Source organism: Hemitrygon akajei, chromosome 22, assembly GCF_048418815.1.
Source record: "Hemitrygon akajei chromosome 22, sHemAka1.3, whole genome shotgun sequence".
Lineage (NCBI taxonomy): Eukaryota > Metazoa > Chordata > Chondrichthyes > Myliobatiformes > Dasyatidae > Hemitrygon > Hemitrygon akajei.
In genome coordinates, this window is record NC_133145.1 from 55,691,447 (window position 1) to 55,704,136 (window position 12,690).

General features: G+C 40.8%; 1 protein-coding gene across 1 annotated transcript in view; it reads left to right on the forward strand.

Annotated features, from left to right (window-relative positions):
- Positions 1-1,619: 1,619 nt before the first annotated feature.
- The window catches only part of rptor (regulatory associated protein of MTOR, complex 1), a 483,948-nt gene continuing 472,877 nt past the window's right edge, over positions 1,620-12,690 (forward strand). The window contains exon 1 of the mRNA XM_073026287.1: positions 1,620-2,008. Coding sequence (XP_072882388.1) covers positions 1,856-2,008 — 153 coding nt within the window. The 5' untranslated portion in view covers positions 1,620-1,855. The remainder of the gene's footprint in view (positions 2,009-12,690) is intronic.

Sequence of the window (12,690 nt, forward strand, 5' to 3'; positions counted from 1 at the left end):
CATTGGAATTTAGAAGAACAAGGGCGGATCTCTTTGAAACCTACGGAATATTGAAGTACCTAGACAGAGTGGACGCGGAGAGGATATTTCCTATTGCGGGTGAATCTAAGACCAGATGACACAGCCTTAGAATGCAGGGACATCCTTTTGGTACAGAGATGAGAATTTTCTTTAGCCAGAGGATTGTGAATCTGTGGAATTCATTGTCACAAATAGCTGTGGAGGCCAAGTCATTGGGTATATTCAAAGCGGAGGTTGATACAGTTCTTAATTAGTAAGGACGTCAAAGATTACTGGGAGAAGACAGGAGAATGGGGTTGAGAGGGATAATAAATCTGCCATGATGGAATGGCGGAGAAGTCTCAATGGGACGAATGGCCGAATTCTGATCCCTTGTTTTATGGTTTTATGACATTTTGCCAACATTGACTTTGTTTCGCTTTAACCTTGAGTTATAAATTTGTTGGCTCAAATCTCACTGAGAGTCTTAAGCACATAATCCAGGCAGGTACTCCACTGTCATAGTGATGGAGTGCTATTCTGTGGTGTCCTTTGTATGTAACATTGAACCAAGTCGCTTTCTAATCTCCAATGTGGAAACAAAACATCCAGTGCTCTTTCCAAGAAGGGATAGTGCTCCTAGTCATCATTTTCCTGGCATCACCCAGAGAGACCATCCTGACTGTGGGAATTTGTGTAAAAATTACTGTCAACTTTTCATACATTGACTGACTTGTAGTTTGCTGGCTGCAAAACACGTTAGGATATTCTCAGTGGTGGAGGGTGCTAAAGAAATGCAGGTTCTCCTTCAGAATGATTTAATGCAATAGCAAAAATTAAATTGACTGAGCCTGTATGTCAATAGAGGTTGCGTAAATGTACTTAATACACGGTCTTTGAATAATCACCTGAAATTTGGGCATAAACAATTGAGTTAATTGTAAACGCAGGAGATTCTGCAGATGCTGGAAATCCACAATAAGACACACAACATGCTGGAACAGTCCTGACGAATGATCTCGGCCCAAGGTGCTGACTCTTTATTCCTCTCCATAGATGCTGCCTGAGGTGCTCCAGTAGTCTGAGTGGGGAACATGAGGGGAAACCTCTTCACTTGGAGGGTCATGTGAGTGTGGAACGAGCTGCCTATGCAAGTGGAGAATACACACTCGATTTCAACGATAGGTGCATGGATGGTCGGAGGGATGGAGGGCTATGGTCCTGATGCAGGTTGATTGGAGTTGGCAGATTAAATGGCTCGCCATGTACTAGATGGGCGTCTTTCTGTCGTACTTTTCTTTGACTTTATGAGTTTATTGTCCTGTGCTCAAGTGCATATAATACACATGGCCAAGGAAAGAGAGTTGCAGCCGCATCACAGGCATAGAGGTACAATATTCATGAGAAAAGCATAATTATTAACATTGGAAAGAACACATTTAGAACAGAACCGTCCGTTGTAATTGTGCAGCAGTTGTTTATTCCGATTAGTCGGCGTTAAGTAACTGGGAACAGAGTATTAGATGAGGCGGAGTGGGTATGGGGCAGCACGGGTAAGGTTGCTGCGGGGTGTGGTGCTGAGCCTGCCGGAGTCGCGAGGTCGTTGCGCGTTTGAGCCACTCGCGCTGCCGTAGGGACGCGGTGGCTGTTGGTCTCGGTGAAGATGGCGTCCTCCTTCAGGGTGAGCTGAGCGGGCCGGCGAGCCGCCCGCTTCTCATCTCAGCCGTTGGCGGCGGAGACAGGAGAGCCTCCCCTCCACTTGCGCGACCTTCAGCTGGAGGCGTTCTCGCTTCCCCGGCCCGCCAGGGCGAGCCTCCCGTTTGCAGCGAGCGGGGCCAGGGTCGACGCCGGCAGCATGGCCGGGGCGAGCCTGCTGGAAGAGGTACTGCGCGGAGAGCCCGGCGACGTGACCGACTGGAACCTGCCCGTGGCTTTCATGAAGAAGCGGCACTCGGAGAAAATTGAGGGCTCTAAAGCGGTCACACAGAGCTGGCGCATGAAGGACCGGGTAAGTTAACTCGTCCCGTTTGCTCCAGTGGGCTGGCTTTCGTCCCTTCTCGACCCTGACCAGCTGGAGGTTACTCACCTCGGGGCAGGTCGACTCCAAATAGCATAGGAACAGGCCCTTCAGGCCACTATGTTGTCCCCAACTAATTGAACTAGTAATTAGATGCCTAACTACACTAATCACTTCTGCTTGTACCATGCCTATATTCCTTCATTCTCTGCACATTTATGCCTCTTATCGTGATTGCCTCCCTGGCAGAGCATTCTAGACTCCCACCGCTCTCTTAAAAATATATATATATATATAAATTTGCTCCTCACATTTCCTTTGAATTTACTCCCGCTCTTCAAGTACTTGCCCTGTTGTATTAGTCATGTTGACCCCAGGAAAGAGATACTGGCTATCTACTATACCTATGCCTCTCATAGTTGTATAAGCATCTCTCAGGTTTTCCCTTAGATTCCACCACTCAGGGAAAACAAACCAAGTTTGTCCATCCTCTTATCAGCACATCCTTTAATCTAGGCAACACGCTGGTAAATCACTTCTGCACCCTCTCCAAATCCTCTACACCCTTCCTGTAATGGGACGACCAAAACTGAATGTGTTACTCCAGGTTGGACTGAACCAGAGTTTTATAAAGTTGCAACGTAACTTTCTGAATCTTGAACTCAGTGCATTGACTAATAAAGGCAAGTATGTCATATGTCTTTTGCAGTAAAATGTCCCATATCCTATCCCTACAGCTCTGCTTTTAGAGCAGTGAACAAGAACAGATGTGCTTTAAAAAGTAATGTTTAAAGCAATGCACAAAGGCACGAGAAGAACTCAGTAGGTTAGGCACCCCATCTATGAAAGGAAATGGATAGTCCATGTTTTGGTTTGAGATCCTTCCTCTGGACTGGTGAAGAGAGGATCTCATTGACACCTACTGGATACTGAAAGAATGCGAGGGTCTTGATTTGAAACATTGACTGTCCATTTCCCTACATAGGTTTTTCCTGACCCACTGAGTTCCTCCAGTATCTTTGTGTATTGTTCCAGATTTCCATAATCTACAGTGTTCTATGTGTTCATAACATTTAGAATTCTGAAATTGTAAGGGCAAAGGGTGTCTGAGGATGTACTGCTGAGGTTTCATGAGGCATTAGTCAGATTGCATTTGGAATATTGTGAACAATTTTGGACTTCATGTCTCAGGAAAACCATGGAGAGGCTCCAGAGGAGGTGCAGAGGAGTGTTCGAAGGATTTAAAGTTTGAACTGTGTTTTTTGTCCTTGGGTCTGGACTCAGAAAAATTAGGGGTGATCACATTAGGACTTACTGGCTACTGAAAGGCCAGAATAGAGAGGAGATGGGATGTTTCCCTTTGTAGCAGAGCCTAGGATCTGAGGACAGAGCCTCAGAGTAAAGTGAGGTCCTTTCAAAAATGAGATGGAGAGGAACTTCCTCAGCCAGAAGGTGGTGAATCGGGAGAATTCATTGTCACAGACTGCTCTGGAAATCAAGCAATTAGTTATAATGAGAATGAGAGGGTTAACATATGAGGAACATTTGAGGGAATGAGAGGGTTAACATATGAGGAATGTTTGACCGCTCTTGGACTGTACTCCTTGGAGTTTAGAAGAATGAGGGGGGACCTCATAGAAACATTTCGAATGGTGAAAGGCATGAACAGAGTGGATGTGGCAAAGTTGTCTCCCATGGTGGGGTGTCTAGTACGAGAGGGCATGACTTGAGGATTGAAGGGCGCCCATTCAGAACAGAGATGCGAAGAAATTTTTTTAGCCAGAGGGTGGTGAATCTGTGGAATTTGTTGCCACAGGCGGCAGTGGAGGCCAAGTCATTGGGTGTATTTAAAACAGAAACTGATAGGTATCTGAGTAGCCAGGGCATCAAAGGTTATGGTGAGAAGGCGGGGGAGTGGGACTAAATGGGAGAATGGATCAGCTCATGATAAAATGGCAGAGCAGACTCGATGGGCCAAATAGCTGACTTCTGCTCCTTTGTCTTATGGTCTTATATTTAAGTCAGAGATTGATGAGATCTTGATTGGGTGTGGAGAGGGTTTAAGGGTTACTGGGAGAGGGTGCGAAAATGGGGGTTGTTTTAAAAACAAGCAGACATTATTGAATGGTTGAGCAGATTTGATGGGGTGAATGGCCTAATTCTGCTCTGATGTCTAATAGTTTTGTTTTATATCATCTGACATTGATCCTTTCATGTAATCAAACTGACTCGTATATATTGGTGGACTAGGTTTAATATTAGACCTAAACCTTTTGTGCATTGAGTGTTGGTTGTAAAATTATCTCACTGTGATTAAATTAGGTTGTGACAGGACCTATAACTTAACAATTTTTGAAATAAGTGGAGTTCTGTAGATTTTATCATGATGATATACCTGCCAAATTGTGGCTTCTGAAAAAGGCCCTTGTCTTCAACTTTAATGATAATTTTGCATTAAGTGCATTTTTGAATAATCAACATTTCTAAAGAATGGCAACTCAGTATTGATGTGGAAATCACTAGACTTTTGTGGTGGTGGTTCAGTAAGGCCTTTATATACTTGCAGTGGTTGTATGATAGAAGTATCTCGATGTGTAAGTGACCAGCAGCATAACTTTGGAATAATTTTTGATACTTGAAGAGTAGGGTGGTGTAGTGTTGCAGCATGGTAGAGCTTCTGTTTCACTGTGCCAGAGACCTGTTTTTAACCCTGCCCTTGGGTGTTCTCTGGAGTTTGCATGTTCTTCCTGTGACCATGTAGGCTTCATGTGACTCTTCAGGTTTCTTCTCGCATCTGAAAGATGTTTTGGTAGGTTACCTGGTTGTTGTAAATTACACCTAGTGTGTAGATGGGAGTAGTTGATGAGATTTAAGAAAAACAGGATTAATGTGAGGTTATTGTAAATGAATATTTGATTATTGGTAATGACTCAGTGGGCCATAAATCCTATTTCCATGCTATATCGCTCTAGCGGAGTCCAGAGCACCTCGTCACTGAAATAGAAAGTCATTGGATATTAGTTCAATATAAGTGTTCAGTGAGAAGTATTGTTTAGAAACTTATCTCAAAGTTCAAAGTATTATCAAAGTATGTACGTTATACAACTTTAAGATTCATCTTCTTACAGGCAGCCACAAAACAACGAACCCCAATACAACTCATTTAAAAAAAAACTAATGTGCAGAGAGAAAACACATCATGCAAACAATGAAAGCAAGCAAATAGTGTTCACGAAACAGAGTCTGTCCATAGATACAAAGTCACAGAGCCAAGTAAACGTCGCAGAGCAGCAGCTGAACCAGCCAGGCCCTCGCCTTTGGCCCTGACATTCTGACCTTTTCAATCTGGCCTGGTGGTTTACTCATCATCCAAACATCGGGTTTTGTTTCTGTGATATGTTTTGGGGCCTGGATCCCGTTGCCTCAGCTTGTCCTCTACTTGACCTTTCCATCTCAGCCCAGCATTTAAATCATCGGCTAAACATTGGGTTCCATTGCTTCGGTATGCTTTGGGGCCTGGACCTGACTGCCTCAATTCGGCCTGGACTCGACTTTTCCAATTTGGCCCAGCACTTGCATCGATCGAACCTCGAACCTTCCCTTGCTCGTGGTGATGGACCTGCTGCCTCGCCTTGGTTCTGCCACATCAAATCACCTCCAAGTCCAAAGGGAAGTTGCAGGCTATTTGTGGTGATTGTTTACCAGAAAGTGTTATTAATGAAGTCTTTAGTTGTTTCCTACATTTTGTTTACCGCTGATAAGTAGTTGTGGAGCTTCACCAGTGCCATCTTAAACCAGAAGCTTGACCGAGACATCAAATTGAAGAAATCTGACAAGGGAGCCATGTCAACATTGCTTATGATCCTTTAGCAGAGCTAACTCTGCTATTTCTTGTTTTATTTGCAATCTCTAGCAGTTTTGTGGTCAAATGCAGATTGTTGAAAGGCAACAGAAAACTCTAAGAAAAGAGTGCTTGGCATGCTCCAAGTAATGTGTACAAAACATGGAGGTGAATGCTGTGCCATATTTGGGCTTGGGTCTACATTGAAACTGCATATTGTTTGGGCTATTACATTTTGAGTATTGTTCTAGTGAAAAGTGACTTGACACAATCAGGATCTTGTTTGTGTGATTTGATTTTGAATTAGGAGGTGGTTGTAGTTTGTGATAGTGCTGGGAAAAGAGATTGTCCAACTGCTTTGAGTTCTCAGACTAAATGCACTCTTGAAGTTCTAGAGAATAAAGATTAGCTTTATCTGTCACACACTTTATCAATTTCACCTTTGTCCCACATGTTTCAGTTCGATGTTTGCTTTTTTTAAGAGTTGAAAGTCGCTGTTCTGGGGTAGCACTGTCCGGCTCTGTCTTATTTTCACCTGTCAACATGATTAAAGAATTGCTTTTCAATGTTTTTTTTGGCAAATTGTTGTAATTGTGTGACTTTTACCAAATCACAGCATTAGCATCAATATAATGCAATAAAAATATTATATCATCTTAAAACATGACAATTGTGAAGCAGTGGAGAATGTCAAAGTAGAAGTGTCATTAAAGTAGAATTTAGCTCGTGAAATAAGAAAATTTATTGTACAATTTCTTCATGGAGAAATAGTTTTGAAATGTGTAGAGATAGATCTACTCGGTGGAAATCTATAACAAGAGAAAATCTGCAGATGCTGGAAATCCAAGCACCGCACACACAAAATGCTGGAGGAACTGAGCAGTCAGGCAGCGTCTATAGAAAAGTGTAAACAATCAACGTTTTGGGCCGAGACTCTTCCTGATGGATGCTGCATGACCTGCTGAGTTCCTTTAGCATTGTGTGTGTGTGTGTTAGCTGGAAATTTGTCACCAGGTTTAGAATTATTGTGAAAGTTTAACACAGAATCAGGCTGAATTTGTGTAGTAACACACACAAAATGCTGGTGGAACGCAGCAGGCCAGGTAGCATCTATAGGAAGAAGCACAGTCGATATTTTGTGGCGAAGGGTCTTGGCCCAAAACGTCAACAGTCCTTCTTCCTATAGATGCTGCCTGGCCTGCTGCGTTCCACCAGCATTTTGTGTGTGTTGCTTGAATTTCCAGCATCTGCAGATTTCCTCGTGTTTGTGTCAATTTGTGCAGTATTTACTTTCCAAATAAGCTGGTTTAATCTAGCATGTGTACTCAGTTGCCTATGTAAGTATTGCTTGTATAAGCCTGTATCTGTTGCCAATATGGGGCGACACAGTAGCACAGTGGTTAGAGCAATTCATTATAGCACCGGTCACCTATCAGGGTTCAATTCCTATTGTTGCCTGTAAGGAGTTTGTACATTCTCCCTGTGACGGCATGGGTTTCTTCTGGGTGTCCCTGTTTCTATTCACATCCAAAGATGTTAGGATTAGTGAGTTGTGGGCACATGTTGGCGCTAGAAGCATGATAACACTTGCAGGCTACCTTAGTACAATCCTCAGAATGTGTGGGTCATTGATGCAAACGTCTGGTTCAATGTACAGGTGGAAATAAAACTAATTTAGTCGAATTTGTTTCTAATCAGCTATTTTTTTCTATTTAACCATCTATCTTAAGTAGACTTAGATTCAGCATCCTGATGAATTAGAATTATGTTATGTATTGCATAAACACAACATGGTGGACATGGGCTAGTTGAGTTTAAAGGCCTTTTTCAGTGCTGTATAACTCTGATACCTTCAATGTGCACTGATTTGTGTACTTTTTCCACTTCCTCTGTGTTAATACTTATGCAACCTATTGGGATTGTAGTGAATTTCTACTTCTTTCAAGCACTTGTCTGGGATGAAAAATAACTAAAGTTGAATCTTACTATCTTTGCAGTTGGTTGAGAAGTGAAAAACTCTATCTATTGTTACTTAACATTCAAAACAAATTTATTATCAAAGTTCATATGCAGTCAATGGCCACTTTCTTAGGTAGATAGAATGTTAAGTACATTCTGTCTAAATTATATGGAGGGCATTTTGGTATCTTAGAAGCTACAAGCTATAAATGATGTAGCATATTCACAATGCTATCAATGAATTTTGACTATTGAGTTCAGTGATTTCATGTGTTACACACCAAAGTTGCATTTACAGTTGCAAGAAAAAGTTTGTGAACCTTTTTGCAATTACCTGGTTTTCTAGGTTAATTACTCATAAAATGTGGTCTGATCTTCATCTAAGTCACAATAGTAGACAGACCCAATCTGCCTAAACTAATAACACACAAACAATTATACTTTAATTTCTTTATTGAATATATTGTTTAGTCGTTCACAGTCTACATAAAAAAAATGTGGACCTTTGCGTAATGCCTTCTACAAAAGCTATTTGGAATAAGGTGTTCCAATCAATGAGATGAGATTGGTGGTGTGGTTTGTACAGGTGCTCATTTTTAGGTGCACAATGCCTCGATCAAAACAACTTTCAGAGGACCTTAGAAGAAGAAGAATTGTAGAGATGCATGAAGCTGGAAAAGGTTACGAAAGCATTTCTAAAGACCTGAGTGTTCATCAGCCACAGTAAGAGAAATTGTCTACATATGGAGGAAACTCAGTACTGTTGTTACTCTCCTCAGGAGTGGGCATCCTGCAAAGATCACACCAAGAGCACAAAGTGAAATGCTGATACAGGTGAAAAAAAGCCCAAGGGTAACAATAAAAGACCTTAAGAAATCTCTGGAAGTTGCAAAAGTCTCTGCTTATGTGTCCACAATAAGAAAGACACTGAACAGGAATGGTGTTCACGGAAGGGCACCTCGGAGGAAACCACTGTTCTTCGAAAAAAAAACACTTTGCACGTCTCAAGTTTGCAAAAGACCACGTGGATGTTCCACAACGCTTCTGGGACAGTGTTCTGTGGACAGATGAAACAAAAATTGAACTTTTTGGCAGAAGTGCACATTGCTACATTTGGACAAAAAAGGGCACTGCACACCAACACCAAAACCTCATCCCAACTGTGAAGTATGGTGGAAGGAGCATCATGGTTTGCGGCTGCTTTGCTGCCTCAGGGCCTTGACAGCTTGCAATCGTTGAAGGAACAATGAATTCAAAATTATATCAAGACAATTTACAGGAGAATGTCAAGGTGGCAGCCTGTCACTGGAAGCTTAATAGGAGTTGGATGATGTAACAAAACAGTGATCTGATACACAAGAGTAAATCAACAACAGAATGGTTTAAACAGAAGAAAATTTGTGTTGGAATGGCCGAGTCTGAGTTCAGACTTGAACCCAAATGAGATGCTGAAGCATTACCTGAAGAAGGCTGTTCATATATGGTATCCCAAAAATATTGTACTGAAACAGTTTCATATGGAGGAACGGTCTAAAATTCCCATTTGCTGTTGAGCAAGTCTGATCAGCAGCTACAGAAAACATTTGCTGGAGGTTATTGCTGCTAAAGGGGGTTCTACACATTATTAAATGCAGAAGTTTATATCCTTTGTCTAGCCTGGACTGTGAATGATTAAACAGTGTGTTCATGAACTGTACAACTTTTAGTTTTGGCAGGTTGTGTTTGCCCATTATTGTGACTCTGAAGATCAGATCACATTTTATGAGTAATTAATGTAGAAAACTGGGTTCACAAACTTTTTCTTGCAACTTTGTGAATCATGAAGCTCTTAAGCTGCCACATATGTGGCCAGAGCACAATTCATCTAAAAGCAGACGCTGTTTTCTTAAGTAAACTTGCTTAGGCTTTAAATTGCACTCTGTTCACTGTTTCATGTACAGTGCACAGAAGAACCTAATTATTAGAAATTCGGAAATGTTTCGCCATACCTACAATAATGCACTTTCATTGCTCTTACGTTGCCTTCATTTCAGCAAAAGTAACAAAGACATTCCCAAGTATGATCGTGATGCACTGTCTTCCTAGTGGTACCATAATGTATGGCGCCACTTCTGGGCTGCCTCCAGCACATCCTTGGGTGTGTTGTGTGCTAATATAAACAACGCATTTCACGTATGTTTTAATGTACATGTGATAAATAAATCTGAAACGTCATTGCTTGCATCCTTGAAACACTGGACATTAGGGATGCTGGGACACAGGTTTCTGGAGTTCAGGATTGATCAGTATGGGATGAGGAATGGACATGTGTATTTTATTTTATTTTTTCATTAGTTTTTTTTATACATTTTCTACATAGCTACAGATAAAAAAAACCCAGATCAAAATGAAGAACATTGATAAAGTGCAAAAATAAACATACAATAATAATATGATACAAAGAAAGATAATTGAGAAAGCACCCAAATTGAAGACATGTAAAATTAGTATCCTCCCCAAGCCCCGCAACAAAAAAAAACTCCAGACCAATCACAACACAATATAGAGAATATAAATCAGGACAATCAAACCCCCAAAACTGTAAATACACTTAGCAACAGAAGATATTAATGCCTACTACAAAAAAAAGGAGCTGAAAGCAAGGGACCGAAAAAAAACCTTAGTTAAGAGGAAAGTTATGAAAGTACTCAATAAAAGGTCCCCAGACCTTATGGAACTTTAAATCCGAATTAAGGACTGAATAATGAATTTTTTCAAGGTCTAAGCAGGCCATAATATCGTTAAGCCATTGAGCATGTGTGGGCGGGGCAACATCTCTCCATCTAAGGAGGATTAAACGTCTAGCCAGGAGAGAGGCAAAAGATAATATTTGACACTTAGTCGAACTCAGACGTAAATTTGTCTCACCCCAGAAACCGAACAAAGCAATTAAAGGGTTAGGTTCTAGGTGGTGATTCAGAATATACGATAACGTTATGAAGACATCTTTCCAAAATTTCTCCAAGCTAGGACAAAGCCAGTACATATGAATGAGAGAGACCTCGTCCCTTTTGCATTTATCACAAAGCAGACTGATGTTAGGGTAAAACCGAGATAATTTGGATTTAGACATATGGGCTCTATGAACAATCTTAAACTGTAAAAGGCAATGGCAAGCACAAAGAGAGGTTGAGTTAACTGATTTGAGAATCGAGTCCCAAGTCTCATCGGATAAGGAGGTATTTAAATCATGCTCCCATGCCATTTTAATTTTATCCACAGGGGGACATGTGTATTTTAAAGTTCAGTTTAGTAATCATGTACAAAAGCCCGTGGTTCTACATTCAAAGTAAATTTATTATCGAAGTTTGTACCTCTCATACCTGATAAAAAGGCCACTGAGCATACATTCATGGTCTTCTGCTGCTGTAGCCTATCCACTTCAAGGATTGACATGTTGTGCATTTAGAGATGCTCTTCTGCACACTACTGTTGTACTGCGTGTTTATTTCGTCTTCCTGTTATCTTGAATCAGTCTGGCCATTTTCCTCTGACCTCTCTCATTAACAAGGTGTTTTCACCTACAGAACTGCTGCTCACTGGATGATTTTTGTTTCTTTGCACCATTCTCTGTAAACTCGAGAGATTGTTGTGCGTGAAAACTCCAGGAGACCAGCAGTTTCAGAGATACTCAAATCACACCGTCTGGAACCAACAATCGTTCCGTGGTCAAAGTCACTTAGTTCATATTACTTCCCCATTGTGATGTTTTGTCTGAGCAACAAATGAACCTCTTGACCATGTCTGCATGCTTTTATTTCATTTTCATTTTAAAATCTTTTTATTAATATTGAAGATGAACAAAAAAAGATGCATTGAGTCAATATGTCATTATATACAATAAAGAATTAAATTAGCAAATAACTGATTAACAAAGCTAAGCAATATATCAATAATAATAAGAGAAAATAAAGTGTTAAGAATATTTTTTGAAAGAAAAAGAAGGGAAAAATCCCCTACTAACTGGGAAAAAAACCACAAAAAAACCCATTGGGAGCACAACCCTGGAGCTATACATCATACAAGTTTCCACATGCTTTTATGCATTGAGTTGCTGCCATGTGATTGGCTGATTACATACTTGATATTTGAATTAATAAACAGGTATGCCTAATAAAGTGGCCACTGAGTGTAAGTTGCCATATATTACCCTGAGATTCATTTTCTTGCAGACATTCAGTCTTGACACTCTGTTCAGGGCTGCCTCAGGGTGGTTTTAACGTGATTTCTAATCTTCACTCAACAAATGCTTCCAAATATGGAACAGAAGACTTTTGAGATACTGAACTAGCGTTCAGGTTTCAAATTGTCAATTAGGTTTCCAGTTAGGAAAGGAAGAGATGACTTGGCAGGCTACTTTGGAAGACTCTCAATGTTCAACCAAAAGACATTTTGGATTTTCACTTGCAGGTTTTTCTGAGTGTAGTAAAGGAGAACTCTTCCAGATATGACAGTGCAATAGTTTAAAATACAATTGGATATAAGAACAAAGGGACAGAGACTGTGGTTGGAGAATTCACAATTGACCAAATTCCTTGCTTATCTTCTGTGATTTCTATGAATGATATCATTGGGTTTCTTAAGAAATTAACTGGAGGGCATTTTGGTATCTAAAGCTATAAAAGACCCACAATTATTCACAGTGCTATCTGTGAATTTTGGCCGTTGAGCTCAGTAGTTTCATGTGTTACCTTGCTATTTAAAAATAAACTTAACGGTAACAAAGTTATCAGAAAGAGTTGACGTCTCAGCCTGAAACGTCAACTGTACTTCTTCCTATAGATGCTGCCTGACCTGCTGTGTTCCATCAGCATTTTGTGTGTGTTGCTTGAAT